The 16,007-nt window shown below is 46.7% G+C and overlaps 1 protein-coding gene across 1 annotated transcript in view; it reads right to left on the reverse strand.

The window, feature by feature from the left end:
- The window catches only part of LOC102097818 (Feather keratin Cos2-3), a 37,076-nt gene extending 25,640 nt beyond the window's left edge, over positions 1-11,436 (reverse strand). Inside the window, exon 1 of the mRNA XM_065039946.1 lies at positions 11,353-11,436. Within this exon, the coding sequence (XP_064896018.1) occupies positions 11,353-11,421 (69 nt within the window). The 5' untranslated portion in view covers positions 11,422-11,436. The remainder of the gene's footprint in view (positions 1-11,352) is intronic.
- Between the last annotated feature and the right edge of the window lie 4,571 nt (positions 11,437-16,007).

The raw sequence follows: 16,007 nt of genomic DNA on the forward strand, positions 1-16,007 counted from the left end.
AGATTCACAGCAAGTGGGGACTCCATTATGTGGCCTGAGTGTGGCTGATACAAATCCCAACTCGGGAATTATCTCAGCCATGTGTAAGGTGCTGCCCACGGGAAAACATAATCCCAGCACAGGCTGGGAGCTATCCGGCTGGGGAGCAGCTCTGTGGAAAGGGATCTGGTGGTCCTGCTGGACAAGCAGCTCAATAGCAGTGAACAACGTCCTGCTGCAGCAAAGAAGGCCAACTGGATGCCCGGTTGCATTAGCAAGGGCATGACCAGTGTAGACAAAAGAGGTCATTATCACACTCTACTCAGAGCTTGTCAGGCCAAATCTTAAATTTGTGTTCAATTTTGGTCACTGCTGTACAAAAAAGATGTGGACAGACTAGAAATGTTCCAAAGAAGGTTCACAAAGATGATCAATGGAATAAGAATCTACAGCACAAGGAAAGGCTGAGAGAACTGGGGATGTTCAGTTTGGAGAAGCATAGGGGAGACCTCAGCAGTGTGCTCCAGTATTTCATGGGAGCCTAGACAGAAAATGGAGACTCCCTTTTTGCCAGAAGTCACATGGAAAAGACGAGGGGCAGTAGGTACAAACCACTCCTGGGAGGTATATGATTGAACACCAAAGCAAAATTATTCATGATGAGAACAAGGACATGTTGCATTAATCTCTCCAGGGAAGTAGTGGATTCTGAAACATTGAACACGTACAACATGCAGTTAAACAGGGTGCTGGACCATCTTGGCTAGCCTGCGCTTTTGAAAAGAAAGGTTGGTCCAGGTAATCCTTGTGGTCCCTTTTATCCTGGTATTCTATGATCAAGATGCAGACCCATGTCTGGAGAGCAACTGGGCCAAGCAAGGTGCTGAAGGACTGCATGAGGTTCCTCGGTCCCGCTGTCTGTGCCCATGTGTGTTGACAGGTAATGGAGGGGAAGGAATAAGAGAGATGAGAGTGTGGATTGTCCCCAGGACTTGCTGTTTCCCAGCCCCACTCCTGCCACGCTTTGGAACCCTTTACTCACTTAAGGCCATTGCCTGTAGCATTAGCCATGAATGTGTTCTTAAGCTCCAAAGGAAATACCATGAAACAGTCCACTGCAGGGAGTCCAACCCTCCCCTTCCTCCACGTTTTCCCTGAGCAGACTGGAAGAGTTGCCTCAGACCAAAGGAGGACTCAGAGACCCAGACTCGGATGCAGCACAAGTTTAATGAGACTCAAGAAGAAAAGGAGGTGGCTCAGAGGGAGCATCATGGACAGCCATAAGATTGCAGTGAAACTCCTGCAGAGTGTCAGTCTGCCTGCCCTGCAGAGGGAGGGACAAAAACAGGTCCCTGCCACACTGCCCTTGGGAGACAGAATTGGCAAAAGCAAGAGAGAGAGACATGAGTCGAAGAAGGAAACAAGAGTTCAAAGCTCTGAATGCAATGCTGTGAAGCTCTATCTGCTTTCAAGGACCATGTTCCAAGGTCTTGTAAGGTTCTTGCCAAAGGACATTGCCAGCATCTTTAGCAAGGTCGGCATCTGCTGCCACAGTAGCGGCTGGTAATGCAGGAGAGGTCAAAGCCCCCAGAGTTGATGGGAACTCCCTCACAGCTGAGGATGCTGCCAACAGCAGCAGAGGTGGAGGAGCCCACAACGGTGTTCTGAGGGAAGGAGCTGAGGATGGGGCCAGGAAGAATCACCACCACAGAAGAGGGCTCAATGATGACACTGGAGCTCTGGCACTGCCTGACACAGGGCTCATTGCAGCTGTTGGCCAGCGGGGTCGGACCACAGGGCTGGCAGGGCAGGCACGGGTTGCAGCAGGACATGTTGTGGAGCTGGTAGTTCACCTGGGAGAGATTTCAGGGAGGAAGGAAAGCACAGGAACACCTTAGGAACCACCTGAAATCCAGCCAAAAGGAAGCCAAGGCACCTGCTGGGTAGGGAGGTGCCAGCTGTGCTGTGGGGAACAAAAGCTCAACAGGATCCCTTGGATAGAAGCCAAACTCAGGGATCCTTTTGCCTGGCCTGTGTCAAACAGAGACCTCAGCCCAGCCTCAGAATCTCTCTGTAACAGTCTGTCTCTCTTCAGCCCTGTCCCACAATCACAATGTCAGAGGACAAACATAAGACCATGGAGCTGGTATCAGCTCAACTGTTATTGATGACTGGACCCTGACCTGTAAGAGGAGGGGAAGTAGAAAAGGGAGTTCCAACTCACCTGGTTCACAAGCAGAAGGAGGTGACTGAAGTGTTTGAGAGAGCAACAAGTTGATCTGGCTTTTATATTATATTCACAGGGCCTCGGGCCCTAGGCAGTCACTGTGTAAGCCACAATTTTCCTCCTAATGAATGGAAACATCCCAGGTAATGACATGGCATGTGCTGCTGTTTCCCTCTATGCTGCTTGTGTATTTCCTTGATTATGTCATGCCCATTCCCTCACAGATGCTTCTTTTGAGTGCTGGGATGAGAGGTCCCAGGATTTCCGGGACAAGGATGCGTCAGTTCTGCTAGAAAAGATAGACCAGAGGGGTCCAGTGGAGGCAGGTGATGTCAGCTGGGGCAATCTTTTTTTTTATCATCTTGTTGACAGGAAAGGCCCCAGCTGCTCCCAGTCCTGCACACTTGCTTTGTCTGCTTTGACCTGATATTGTTCCCATTTAAGAAATACAGCACTAAGTTTCTACACTTTTGTTTGCTTTTTTGCTGTTGTTGTTGCTTGGTTTGGTTTGGTTTGGTTTGGTTTGGTTTGGTTTGGTTTGTTAATATCTGCAAGTTCCTCTTGATGTATTGTGCTTACATAGACGTTTAAAGAAGAAAGAAAGAGAGACTATATAGTCCTTCTCTTCCAGAATTATTTTAAAAGTAGTCAGGTTGGATGAGGCTTTGAATGACTCATCCAATGAAAGACATCACTGCTTGTGAGAGAGGGGTTGGATAATTTGATCTTTAAAGTTCCTTTCCAACCCAAACCATTATACGATTCTATCATTCTGAAAAAGTGAGGTCTACATCTGTAGGAATGGATAAAGTCCTTGAAGCCACAGAAAGAATGATAGTTCAATGCTAGAAGAGATGAAATATTCAAGTACTAGACATAGGTAGGTTGTGTGGCATGAATTATGCAGGAAATATTTGTTAAGAAGCTCAAGCAGAATGAGAAGTAACAAAGATTAGATCTCCTCCTTCTGAACAAGAAACTGACTGTTACTACAGGTCATTAGGTAATATAGAAAAAACTTTGTTGATTCAAACCCTTGTGAGAGACTGTGGAAAGCAGTATGCGCTGCCAGATTTGAGTATCAGGATTTACATGATCCTGTGGTATAAGATTGTACAGATACATGGATCAGCATTTTTTTAGATTATAGAAAGTGAGATGGACAAAGCTGAATGAGTGAGCTGATAAAGTGATGCATAGCTGGATACACAATCCTACAGCATAAAAATGAGGTTTTGACTGCACAGATCAAGCGCAGAAGGTCTCTGTGCTGCGATTCCCACCAGAAACACCCATTCAAATGGAACACAGCATGATACTGAAATGTGATTTCTCTACCAGAAGGTCTTATTCCTACATCTTCTAATATGTTGTCAGTCCCCTAGGTACCGAAGACCTTATGACACAGATGTGAAACACACGACTCACGGGCCGAATTCGGCCCTCCACCTTGTTTTATCCAGCCTGGCACTTTGTTTCTACTCAGTGGCAGTGCCAAGCTCCTTAACCCCAGGCTCCTGCCAGCATCCCATGTGCAGTGTGTGTGACACGTGTTGTGCTGCAGGAGCAGGAGAAGGGCAGGAGCTGCAGTTGTAGCTACAGGAGAGTGGTGAGCCTGTGTAAGAAGAGTAACAGGTGAGACTGAAGTGGGACACTAGTAACTGCCTGGGGCACTGAAAAACAAGACAGACAAGAATTATGGGGAAGGTGGAGGTGCTTAAAGGCGTACTCTCAACTCTCATTTAATTTTTTAATAAATTAGCCAGATACATGAGCTTTATCAACTACATGTTATTTTCAAAAGTACCTGTAAAAAGATATTTTGTAACCAGAAGCCAGGGTCCCACTCCATAATTCTACATTGTTTTCCATGGATAAGGCCATCCCTGTGGTCCAGCAGTCATGGCCATGCTTGCACAATGACATGCTGATGTCATTTAATAACATGTCATTTAATAACAGGACAGCTCTGGGGCACAAGCAGTCGTTAGGCATAGTCTCAAAGTCATGGCCACTTGCTAAAGTTCATGCATCTGGCTAATTCATCAAATGAAATGTGACTGCCGAGATGGGAATACCCCTTTAAGAGGGGATGCCTTGAGCAAATGGGGTAAGAAGGAAAGTGCCTGCTAGGATTTGTAATGGTGAAATAAAGTAAATGTGTCTACTGGGGAGGTGTGAAATAAGGCGAATGCTCCTCATGGGGGGTGATAAAAGGAGAATATTAGTATGCATGTCCACCCCCAAAGGAACGTTGTCCTTATTCCACCATGAAGAATGAGGAAAATGTTCATGCAGGGGAATGGCATTAAGGATAATGTTGCTGTCCAAGGAACTGCCGATGGGAGAATAAGGAGAATGTTATTGGGACAAACAGAGTGGGAGAAGAGATGGAGAAAGCGTGACTGCTGTTTATGGGGAAGGGGGGTTGAAGGAAAGGTGAGCCTGTGTGAGAGGTCCTGACTGTTATTTAACCTGGTCCTAAAGGACATCTTGGTCTTTTACTTAGGTGGCACACCATACCATCTCTGGTGGAACAATCTGAATCCCAAAATGTCCAGTAAGAGAAACATTGATGCAGAAGGAAGGCGATGTAATGATAGATGGGAAGGCAAATACATGTTTGTGTTTCAAGGAGAAAAAACAGTATGTCTTTTGTGTTATGAGACAGTATTGATGATAAAGGAGTATAATGCACATAATCAAGGGGCAACCACAAGGTCTGCACGCTGAATTCTAAAATTACATTTGGACCTTTGAAGGCAACCACGAGGTTGATGTGGGCCCCGGTGAAAATGAGTTTGATACCCCTGCCTTATAGTGCTACTGCAGGTGGATTCAGGGAGATTCTCCTCTGCACTGTCTGCAGAGGACTCCCTGGTGCTTCTCTGTATGAAGGATGCCATGCTCCAAGACAACATTGGATCATTTGATAATCATTAATGACATGGAATTTCAAGAGACCAAATGCTGGATTCTGCACCTCTGACAGATTAGTACCAGACACAATATAGATTGGGAGAGGAGTAGCTGAAGAGCAGCCCTTCAGAAAGGAATCTGGCATTGCTGGTTGGCAGCAGCTCAGTAGGAGGCAGCAGTAAGCCCCCGTGGGCAAACCCCACCCTGGGCTGTGTCAACACACTACAACAAGCCAGTCAAGAGAGGTGATTATTCCACTTTTTCTGTAGCCCCACCTTGAATACTGTGTGCAGTTCTGGGCCTTGCAATTTAAGAAGGATTTTAAGACATTTGAATGTGTCCAGACGATGACAACAAAGCTGATGAAAAGGCTGGAAGGAATGTCCTATGAGGACCAGCTGAGGACTTTGGTTTGTCTAGTTTGAAGAAAAGGAGGCTGAGGGGTGATTTAATTGCTCTCTACAAATTCCTGAGGAGGAGAAGTAAAGGGGGAGGTGCTGATCTCTTCACTCTGGGTAGGACACATAGGAACGGTTCAAAGGTGTATCAGGATAGGTTCAGTCTCAACCTTATGAAGCATTTCTTTCTGAAAGAGTGTCAAACACTGAAACAAGCTTCCTAGAGAGGTGTTAGATGCCTCATAACTATCAGTGTTTGAGAGTCATTTGGATGACAGCATTAATAACATGCTTTAACTTTTCTTGAGCCCTGAAGTGGTCAGGCAGTGGGACTAGATCATCATCGTAGGTCCCTTCCAAATGAAAATTTCTATTCCATTCTATTTTTCTGACAGTGTGCCTTCTGACACCCTGCACTTAACCAGCATTGGCAGGGTAGGCGGGATGCTGCCCACTTTATCCATGTAAGGTATGACTCAAGTCACACTACCACTAATGGAGGCAAGGGGTTGTGGGACTCTTACATTCAAAAGATATTTGCATGATTTGCTGTTGCTGTCAGACGACCAGTACATTCAGTGTCCCTGACAGTCTGCCAGATCCATTGCATTGCTTATGTGTTTGCTATTTGTGATCAGTGAGTCACCATATAGACATATTGTTGCTTATCTTTCTTAGTGCCTCGAAAAATTAGTTTTATGTGGTTGTCAGACTTCATTGCCATTTGGACCACACTTTCTCTTAAAGATATGGTAGATTCTCTTAAAGAATATGATAGTAGGGCTGTGGACACCCTACTCATGACTCTTGAGAACCCAGGATTCATCACTGCATGGGTCAGGCTGTCCCATCACCCATTCTTGTCTCTAGATTTTTTTATAATTTATAATCATTAGTCCAATAACTTCTTCTTCCTTATCCTCTACTATATCCAATGTCACTGCTCTGGACTTTGAGCAGTCATGGAGAAGTGCAGGCAGATGGCATGAAATAACCTGCTTACTTAACATGCTCACCATTTCTTTGCTTCTTTGACCACAGTTGGGGTTGTAGAGTTGGATGCACTATGTAGCTGCAGGGAAGAGTCCTTCACGTGCTCATCAGTATGACTTCTAGCACAGCTTTATGCCATGAATGGCTCACCTTACTGAGACCTTACCTCAGGTCAGGAGAGAAAATTGCTGGCTGCTTGTTGCCTTTGTCCCAGTCCTCAAAGAAAGGGGGAGACTGCTCACCATGGGGTGTCCCTCCAAAAGCCTGAGTCATGAGCAAACATTTCCTCTGGACATAGACACCTTTCAGTTTCTTCACATAGCTTGAACTGTGCTGTAGGAACCTGGGAAGGCAGGGTATGGCTGGTGGCCAGTGGCTGAAGGTGAGTAACCAGTGTGCCCTTATGGTAGAGCAGACGTACTGCACTCTGAGATGTCTTAGTTTAAGTGTAGCCAGCAGACCCAAGCAAGTGATCCTTCTCTGTTTGTCACTCACAAGACCACTCACAGGACCTGGGGTCCTGTGGTCAGTGTGTGGCTCCTCGGTATGTAGAAAAAATATTGACATGTCAGGGTCCTTGAGGACATGAGGCACTAAGGGAGCCTGAAGGAATGGTACCTTGGGAAAGGAGGCTCAAGGAACACCTGGATGTCTGTGACTGTACCCTGAGGATGTGGAAAATATGGATCCAGACTCTTCTCAAAGAGCACAGTGGAAGAACAAAAGGCAATGGACACAATTTGGAACCTGAGAAACTCTATTTAGATATTAGAAACTTCTTTTGTCAGTCTTGTTTTCTGCATTTTGTTTGTTTGTTTTACCTTGAAAATTCTCAAATACTATAAAAGGTTTTCTAGAGATGCTCTGGTCTTGGAAATTTTCAGGTCTTGGGCACAGCCCTAACCAGCCTGATCTAATGAGACCTGCTCTGAGTAGGGACTTGGAATAGGTGTTCTCCAGAGGTCCTGTCCAACCCAAATTATTCTACAGAAAAAAGTAAAAGTACTTTGGTTTATTTTTTTCTTAAAGGATAATATAAATGCAGATCAAATTTGTTTTGAATAAGCTGAGAATGGAAGGGTTATTATAAAGTGGAAAGGTTGGTTTGGTTTTGGTTTGCTTTATTGTTTGGTTTTGTTGTTGTTTGTTTTTTTTTTTTTTCAGTGAGCTTTTAAGAAACTGATTTACAAAATTGAATGGAATGATGTGGCAGGAAACTTCATTTATTGACTCCTGAGATATCTCCTTTTGGACAGAGTGAGAAAAGCCCACAGTACCAGAGAAGCTGAGTGGGACAGTTGGTATCAGCAGGATTTGGTGGTGTTGACCATGATGTTTGTGAGAGTTGCAGCCTTAGGGTGTGCTGACAGGAGCCTGGGGCTAGATACCATGCAGGAGCCAGGAGTGGCCAATCAGTCAAGGGTTTGAGGTTGATGAGAGAGGAGACACAGGCATCAAGGAAGTAGAGATTCCCAAGATGTTCCACAGGAGCATGTGTCACAGAGGTTGGTCTATCCTTTTTTTTACTCCTCACTTTAGAGAGCCAGAAGTCTTACTCTTTCTGCATTAGTTTTTCCTCTGTTATGTAGCCTAGGATGAGAGAGTTTTATGTCCCCTTCCTGTCCAGCTTGGGTGCATAGAAAGAAAAGCCACAGCCAGCTCTGCAGTGATAGACTCCCAGAAGACTTACAGGAGTCTGGCCAAGCTGATTTCTACATCAATCTGTGAGTTGCCGTAGCCCTGAAAATCTGTGCAGCTGCTGGGCTGTGCAGGGAACTGTTTTGCAGGTGGAGGGTTTATAGGTGTGTCACTGTTTACTGCAGGGTGACAATAAACCATGACAGATCCTCTCTGTTAACCCCGCACCCTCCACACTAAGGAAAGGTAATAGGGGGAAAAAGGAGAGAGACTTGCAAGTTGGAAAAAATTTAAAATGTCTTACTAATGCTACTAATAAATACAGAAAACAATACAAAATATACAAAACCAATCTTGAATTTTGCAGGGCAGTGTAGTGTTGCCTGCAGCAGAGTGGACGTTGCTCCGGCAGCTGCAGGGTAGGTACCTGGAAGTCCCAGGCTGGACTCCACAGTAAACCTCTCCTCTCTAGGGTAAGCAGTTCCAGTTCTCTCAGCCTTACCTCATAAGTGAGAAGGTCCAGTCCCTTAATATTTTTGTAACCCTTCATTGAACTCTTCACACTGCTTTCATATCTCCCTTGTACTAAGGAGCCCACAACTGGAACCAGTACTCCAAGTGTCACCTCACTAATGCTGAGGGAAAGGATGACCTGCTTCTACCTGCTAGTAAAACTCCTTTTAATGTAGCCTGGGTCACCGTTAGCCTTCTTCGAACAAAGGGCACATTTCTGCCTCATGATAAATTTGTTGTCTATCAGGATGACCTAGGTAATTTTCTACAAAGCTTTCCAGGTAACCAGTCCCCATCACAGAGAAACGACCCTATCCTCTATCCTGGTCCTGTGGTTCTGGTGATGTGTGGGGTGTGTGTGAGGGAAAATCCACTGCACCACAGGGCCCAGGTTCTAAATAAGTGGGAAGGCCTTGGCCTGTGTGGGTGGAGCAGTGATGCCTCGTGGAGCACAAGGGCCACTTCAGTCTCAAGGATCTGGGAATGCCGGAGGAGCTTGGTGCCTGGGGGAGGACACCCCAATGTGTGCCCTGTGTTCAGGCTGGTGCGTGCCCTGTGCCATTCAGGGGCAGCTCACAGATCCTGCTGAGCACAGAATCAGATTTCATTGTCACTATCATATCTCCACATGGGGGTACCTGGTCTCTCACACTTGTGGAGCTGTAGAGCTCCTGGGCCTGAGAAAAGCTACTCCATACTTGGAGAAAACAGGGCAGCCCAGAGCAATGTTGTATATTTGGGGACCAGGCACTGGCCTGAGGCTGCCTTCACCCAGGGAGATTCTCCTCTGCACTGTCTGCAGAGGACTCCCTGGTGTTGGGTTCACAGGGACGGGGCACTCTAATATATGGCCTGCTGTAGAATTATAGAATCATAGAATAATTTTGGTTGGAAAAGACCATTAAGACCATCAAGTCTACCCATCAACCTAACGCTGACAAGTCCACCTCTAAACTTTGTCCCTAAGAACCTCATCTACACATAACCTACTGGTAACTGATACCAATACTGACTTGTGAACACCTCCGCCCTTCATGTGTAGTCAACAGCTGGGCCACGCCAGATGCTGTGCTGAAGGGTCATATGACTGCATGGGGAGGTTTTCCCTTCTGCCCATGTCCAGCTGTGCTGGCCATAGCCCCTGATTGATTGATGGACGGGAGGGCAGGCAGACTTGAGACTGTGGGCCATCCCCAGGCCTACTTACCCATTCCCAATTCCAGGGATTCTTTGGCAATTTCTTCTACTGAGCCACCTTACCCAGCACAGCTCCACCCAAAGCAAGAAGAGTGCTCTTCTCCAAGAGCTTGTGGGGTGGTTGACCTGCTTGGGGCCACCACACATCCACAATTCCTCTTTGGAAAACAGCAGTTATCAGCATTCCTGTTCAGATTAAATGCTCCAGGGCCAAGGGGGTTATATCTGAGCAGTCCAATGACTCTAAGGGTGATAAAGGATTACCCTGTGCCCCCATCTATTTTCCCTCCAGAGCGACGGCTTTCTCCCTTGGCAGGCAGTATGCAGATGGAAAGCAAACAAAAAGGCACAGGCAGGGTTGCATGAATTTTTTAATGAGTCTAAAGAGGGAAATAAGGTCACTGAAAGTGGAGGCCTACAACGGTGGAAGGCACAGGAACTACCAAGAATCTGTTCCCCATTTCTTCTGGCAGAGTTCCCACAGGACATGTGTTAACCTGCTCCACAAAAGGAGACAGGCTAGCAGGTCACTCCAGGCAGATTTCTGGGGTCCTCACAGCAGGATTTCAGGGAAGCATAAGACAACAAAGAGAGAAGAGTGAGAGGAAGAGAGGTACACATTGTCTGTATTTTCAAAAAGCCCAGGTTGGCACCTTTCAGCCTACCCTTGAAGGGCAAAACAGAGATGGTCAGCTGCTCTTAAAACAACAGCAGAAAGTTCGATCCTCTGTCCAGCACCATGGTCTGAGTTCTTGGGGTCCTTGTCTGAGGCTGTTGCCAGCACTATTAGCAGGGTTGGCATCTGCTGCCACAGTAACGGCTGGTAATGCAGGAGAGGTCAAAGCACCCAGAGTTGATGGGAACTCCCTCACAGCTGAGGATGCTGCCAACAGCAGCGGAGGTGGAGGAGCCCACAACAGTGTTCTGTGGGAAGGAGCTGAGGATGGGACCAGGAAGAATCACCACCACAGAAGAGGGCTCAATGACAACATTGGAGCTCTGGCACTGCCTGACACAGGGCTCATTGCAGCTGTTGGCCAGCGGGGTTGGGCCACAGGGCTGGCAGGGCAGGCACGGGTTGTAGCAGGACATGTTGTGGGGCTGATAGTTCACCTGGGAAACAGGACAGGGAAGAAGCAAAACCTGGCAATGCGTGAGAAGCAGCCTGTCACCACATTACGAGGGAGCCAAAGAACATACAGGGCCAGAAAGTGGAGTCTGTGCAGAGATGTACAACAGCGTTTTGGCCTCATCCTGCCTTAGTCTCAAAAAAGCCACCCAAAAGAGCTACTGCCTCACTTATAGCCCAGAAGCCACCTCAGTACATTTACGGACTCAATCTATGCTCAACCTTCTCCCCACCTCCCTCTCTTGTGACAAGCAGCCCCAAGATCCAACATAAAAGAAAGCTGGTATCAGCTGAGAAGTCCATTGAGGTGAGACTTCCTTTTAGAGAAAGCAGAGAAAGAGAAGACGCTTCAAACTCACCTGACTCCCAAGGAGAAGGAGGCAAGAGAAGTGGATGGGAGAGTGAGGAGCTGGGCTGGCTTTTATCATGAACCTTTACTGCCCCAGGCTGACAGAAGCATCCCTTGTAGAGGTGACAATTTAGTGACAAACTCATCTTGAATGCAAAACATCCCAGCTAATGCTATGGGCTGTGTTTTGGCTTCCTCAACTGCTGTCTTTTCATTTCCTGCTTAATGCCAAGCACATTCCCCAGTGAAGGCATCTTTTGCATTACAGGATGAGAGACCCTAGCATTTCCAGAACAAAACACATAAATGTGGGCAGACAACTCGGCTCCCATGCTGGAGGTGTTCAGTAAAGGCAAATGATGATGTCGATCTGGAGATCTTTGTGGCCCTGTTGGCTATAAGTTTCTTGGCTCCTGAATTTTAAGTTATCCTGTCCAGCAATGATGCCGGGAATATTCGACTGTCCTGTTTTACCTCCTCCTTTTCTTCACTAAAGAGAGGCATGTGGGCCCCATATCTAGGGCCTTGCCCTTCCCCAGAATGCTCTGTCCCTGTTGTGGTTATCCCCAGATGTCCTCAGCAGAGTCTATAGTTGGTTGTGTTCCTACATGTGTTTTCGTCTTGTGTGCACTTGTGTGCAGCTGAGTCTGTGTGGATGCATGTGCGTGCAAACATTTGTCCATGATTATGCACCAATGTGCACAAGAATGTGTGTGTGTGGCCCTCTTCATGAGGAATTCTTCTGCTCATGACAGCAGCACTGTCCACTGTTCTGTCAATGAGGTACACAAAGCAGCCAGAATCAGAAGCAGCTTGGTTGCAGCTGAATAACAACAGAACCGGCTTAGCAGAGAATTGTCCTCAGCACAGGCATTGAAATACCATTTCTGTATCTTCAGTTCTCCCTTATCTGTTCCTACAAAGCTCATGCTCTGCTGCTGCTGCTGATTCCAGGCCCCAACAAGGACTCTTTCACACCAGGATGAAGAGGCAGATGAAACATTCTGCAGGCATCTGGGACAACTCTCATGATTGCTAGTCCTTCTTCTTGTGGGGGGCTTCAACTTACCAGACATCTGCTGGAAATACAACACAGTAGAGAAGAAACAGTCTAGGAGGCTCCTGGAGTGTGTGGAAGATAACTTCCTGGCACAGTTCATCAGTGAGTCAACTAGGGAAGGCGCCCGCTGGACCTGTTGTTTGCCAACAGAGAAGGACTCATGGGTGATCGGATGATCAGAGGTCATCTTGGGCATACAAATCATGAAATGATCGAGTTTTCTGTTCTTGGAGAAGTAAGGAGAACAGTCAGCAGAACTTCTACCTCGGACTTCCAAAAGACAGACTTTGGTCTGTTTAGAAGGCTGTTTGGCAGAGCCTTGGTAAGGCAGCCCTGAAGGACAAAAGAGTCCGGGAAAGCTGGTAAGATGCCTGTGACAGACCACTGTTTCAATAAATTCCCAGTTTGCCCCTTGATGTCATAATGAGATCATTCATGATATCTGGAGTGAAGTGCACACCCACCCACATAGACTCATGCAAAAAGATGCATGCGTGCACCCCCTCGTGGGCACTCACACACGTACACCTATACGCACACAGAGGTATGCACAGTCACAGGCATGCACACACACTGTCCCACACACATGGGCACCAACACACACACGAGTTTGCATGCACCCAAAGATCAACTTATACATGTGAACACACAGATGTATGTATACATGCTTCAAAAGGAGTCCATGTGCAGACACATGCATAGCCACCCATCATGCCAATGTATACGCACAGATGCTCAAACACACATGCTTACACATATATATGTACACTTCTGTACACAAATGATAATACCCAAAAACACACATTTACACACCTGTGCCCAGACACTTACATATGTGCAGATCAATGTCACACATGTCCGTATTCACCTGTATGAAGGTACATATATGTGCTAAAACACATATAGGTGCACCCAAACACATACACACACACACACTATTTGTAGACAGTCATGCTTGCATGTGCATTACCCCAGGCACACACATGTAAATGTGAATGCACACATTAGTACAACCAAATGAACATTCATGTGATCATGAACATACAGAACACTGAGAACCAGGGCATCATACACCAGCTCTTAGCCTTTGGGATGATTCTAGCAAGACTTTCAGACCCTAGAGTTAAGGCAAGAAATCAGTTACCAGCCAGCCCCATCAGCTTAGTGACCTCAAGGATTTGACAGTGGTTTGGTCAAATGTTTACCCACTGACAGAGAGAAATCACAGGAGAGTCCAAGCTGTCATGGCCTTTGTAGGCATAGAATCTACCCGAGTCCCAAGTCTGTGTGTGAAAGATAATGTAAAAGCTACAGAACATTCTTATTGCCTTAGCCCCACCCTCGCCCTCCCTCCCCACCCAGCAAGTGCCCATTTTAGAAGCAACAAAAAAACGAAAAGATCTTACATCCTTAGAAGTTCCCCACCTGTCCTACTGATCTTCTCAAGGGTCTGAGACCAGCCCTCACCCTTGCAAAAGGAACAGCAGTGATACAACTGTGTGGCATCAGAGGGTTGTGTGCCTGGGACAAGCCAAGCTTCCCTTGAGTTACAGACATTGAGTGTGGGACACCAGAAGTGATTTGTGGTAGTGAACTTGTCTCTAGACCCACTTTAGGTTAAACAATTTCTCTTCAAGTAGCAGAGAAATGCAGGAGCAAAATTAATTTACAGAACAGCTGAAAAAATGGTTTGGCTGCCCTGAGCATGTTCCTGTATTCTTTATTGATGTTGTTTCTCTGGCTTCAGTTATTGTGCAAGTCCTTTTTTCTCTTGTGTTTTGCATGCAGGTGCAGGTGGTGTAATTGCCTGTAGGAAGTGGGAGCTGCCTGCAGCCTTCTCTGTTCCCTCTAACCTGCTGAGTTTATCACGCAGCCAAAGTTCTTATATACAAAACAGTTTCTGCACATCGTATCATAGGAATAAAGACAGTGTATTGTGTTTATGTGCCAAGGTTTTCATCATGGGGAGCCTGCAGGGGTGGCTTCTGGGAGAAGACACCAGAAGCTGCACCCATATCAGACAGACCCACTTCCAGCTGGCTCCAAGACTGACTCATTGCTGGCCAAAGCTGAGCCAATCAGTGAAGCTGGTGGCATCCCTGGGAAAATGTATTTAAGAAGGGGTAAAAGCGCTGTACAGCAGCTGTGAGAGGAGTGAGAAAATGCGAGAGAAAAAACTATGCAGATACCCGGGATCAATTAAGATGGAGGAGAATGAGGTCCTCCAGTTGCCAGAACAGAGATTCCCTGCAGCCTGTGTTGAAGACCATGTTGATGCAATTTGTCTCCCTGCAGACAGGGTGCATTAGCCTTCCACACTGCAGCGCGTGGAGGACCCCATGATGGAGCAGGCAGACATGTCCTGAAGGAAGCCATAATTCATGGAGAGTGCTCACTGGAGCAGGCTCCTGGTGGGACCTTTGACCTCTCAGGGACCTCCGCTGGAGCAGTCTGTTCCTGAAGGACGGTAGTACATGGCAACAGTCTTGAACAAATGCAGTCGGATGGAAGGACACACACTGGAGAAGTTTGTGAAGGATTGCATCCTGTGTTTGGGACTCAATGCTAAAGCAGAGGAAGAGCATAAGAAGGAAAAAGTAGCAGAGATGAAGCATTATGAGTGTGTTATGAATCTCTATGTCCTTACCTTCACTCACAAGCTTTTCATCATATTTTCTCCCCGTATCTTGTTGATGAAAGGGGAGTGATAAAACGGCTTGATGAATACCTGGCAGCCAGTCAAGGTCAACCTACCACAGGCAGTTTAAACAAGCATTAGTTATGACAGCACATGTAGAACAGCAGTGATTCTGAGATATGATTCATGAGTCACAATTCCCTCTTGGTATAGGACACGGGTGTGGGGATTTCTGTTCTTCCAGTTGTACACTTTTGTCAAGGCATCTGGATCTTCATGCAGGAAATAAGACATGGGGCTGTAGTGGGTGCCAAAAGGCACTTTCACAAATCATGAGTGATGAGATTTCCATGTAAAAAAATTCTTTCGCCCTCGAATGGCAGCCAATTCCTGAGCACAAATTCTCTGGAGGGACCAATGAACCAGGGGCCTGTCTCCAGCTCTCTTGGGATGTGCACCCAGTACCCTCATGCTTGCTGATCTTCACATTCTCCTGCATGCTCTGTGTCAGAGCAATTAAATGTCCCTCAGAAACACACCATTTCACTGTTCCCATTTCTGTACTGACTGCCTCGATGCCTTGATGCATTCAACAGCTACTCCTTGTACTAGCATATCCCTGCTACTCCTGCCCATGGCCTCTAGATTGCATGATGAAGAGGAGAGGAAGATGGAATAGCAGCTACAGGACATCTCAAGGGCTGTTCCCTGCATTCTGACTCCTGTAATTCTGCAAAACAAATCACCTTCCAGAGCTGCTCACACACCCTCGCCACCCTAGTGCATCTCCAGTCATAGCAAGAGGAACATCCCTTCCTCAAGAGCTCATGGGGCTCCTGAACCTTCAGGGTCTTCTGCCTTTCTGGGCATTTGTGGGCAGAGACAAAGCTGGCAGCCCAGACTAACACCCTTCTCCTTTGGCAGCTTGGGGAGTGTCCATAAAGGGAAGGACCACATGGAGGCCGGG

Source organism: Columba livia, chromosome 23, assembly GCF_036013475.1.
Source record: "Columba livia isolate bColLiv1 breed racing homer chromosome 23, bColLiv1.pat.W.v2, whole genome shotgun sequence".
Classification (NCBI taxonomy): Eukaryota; Metazoa; Chordata; class Aves; order Columbiformes; family Columbidae; genus Columba; species Columba livia.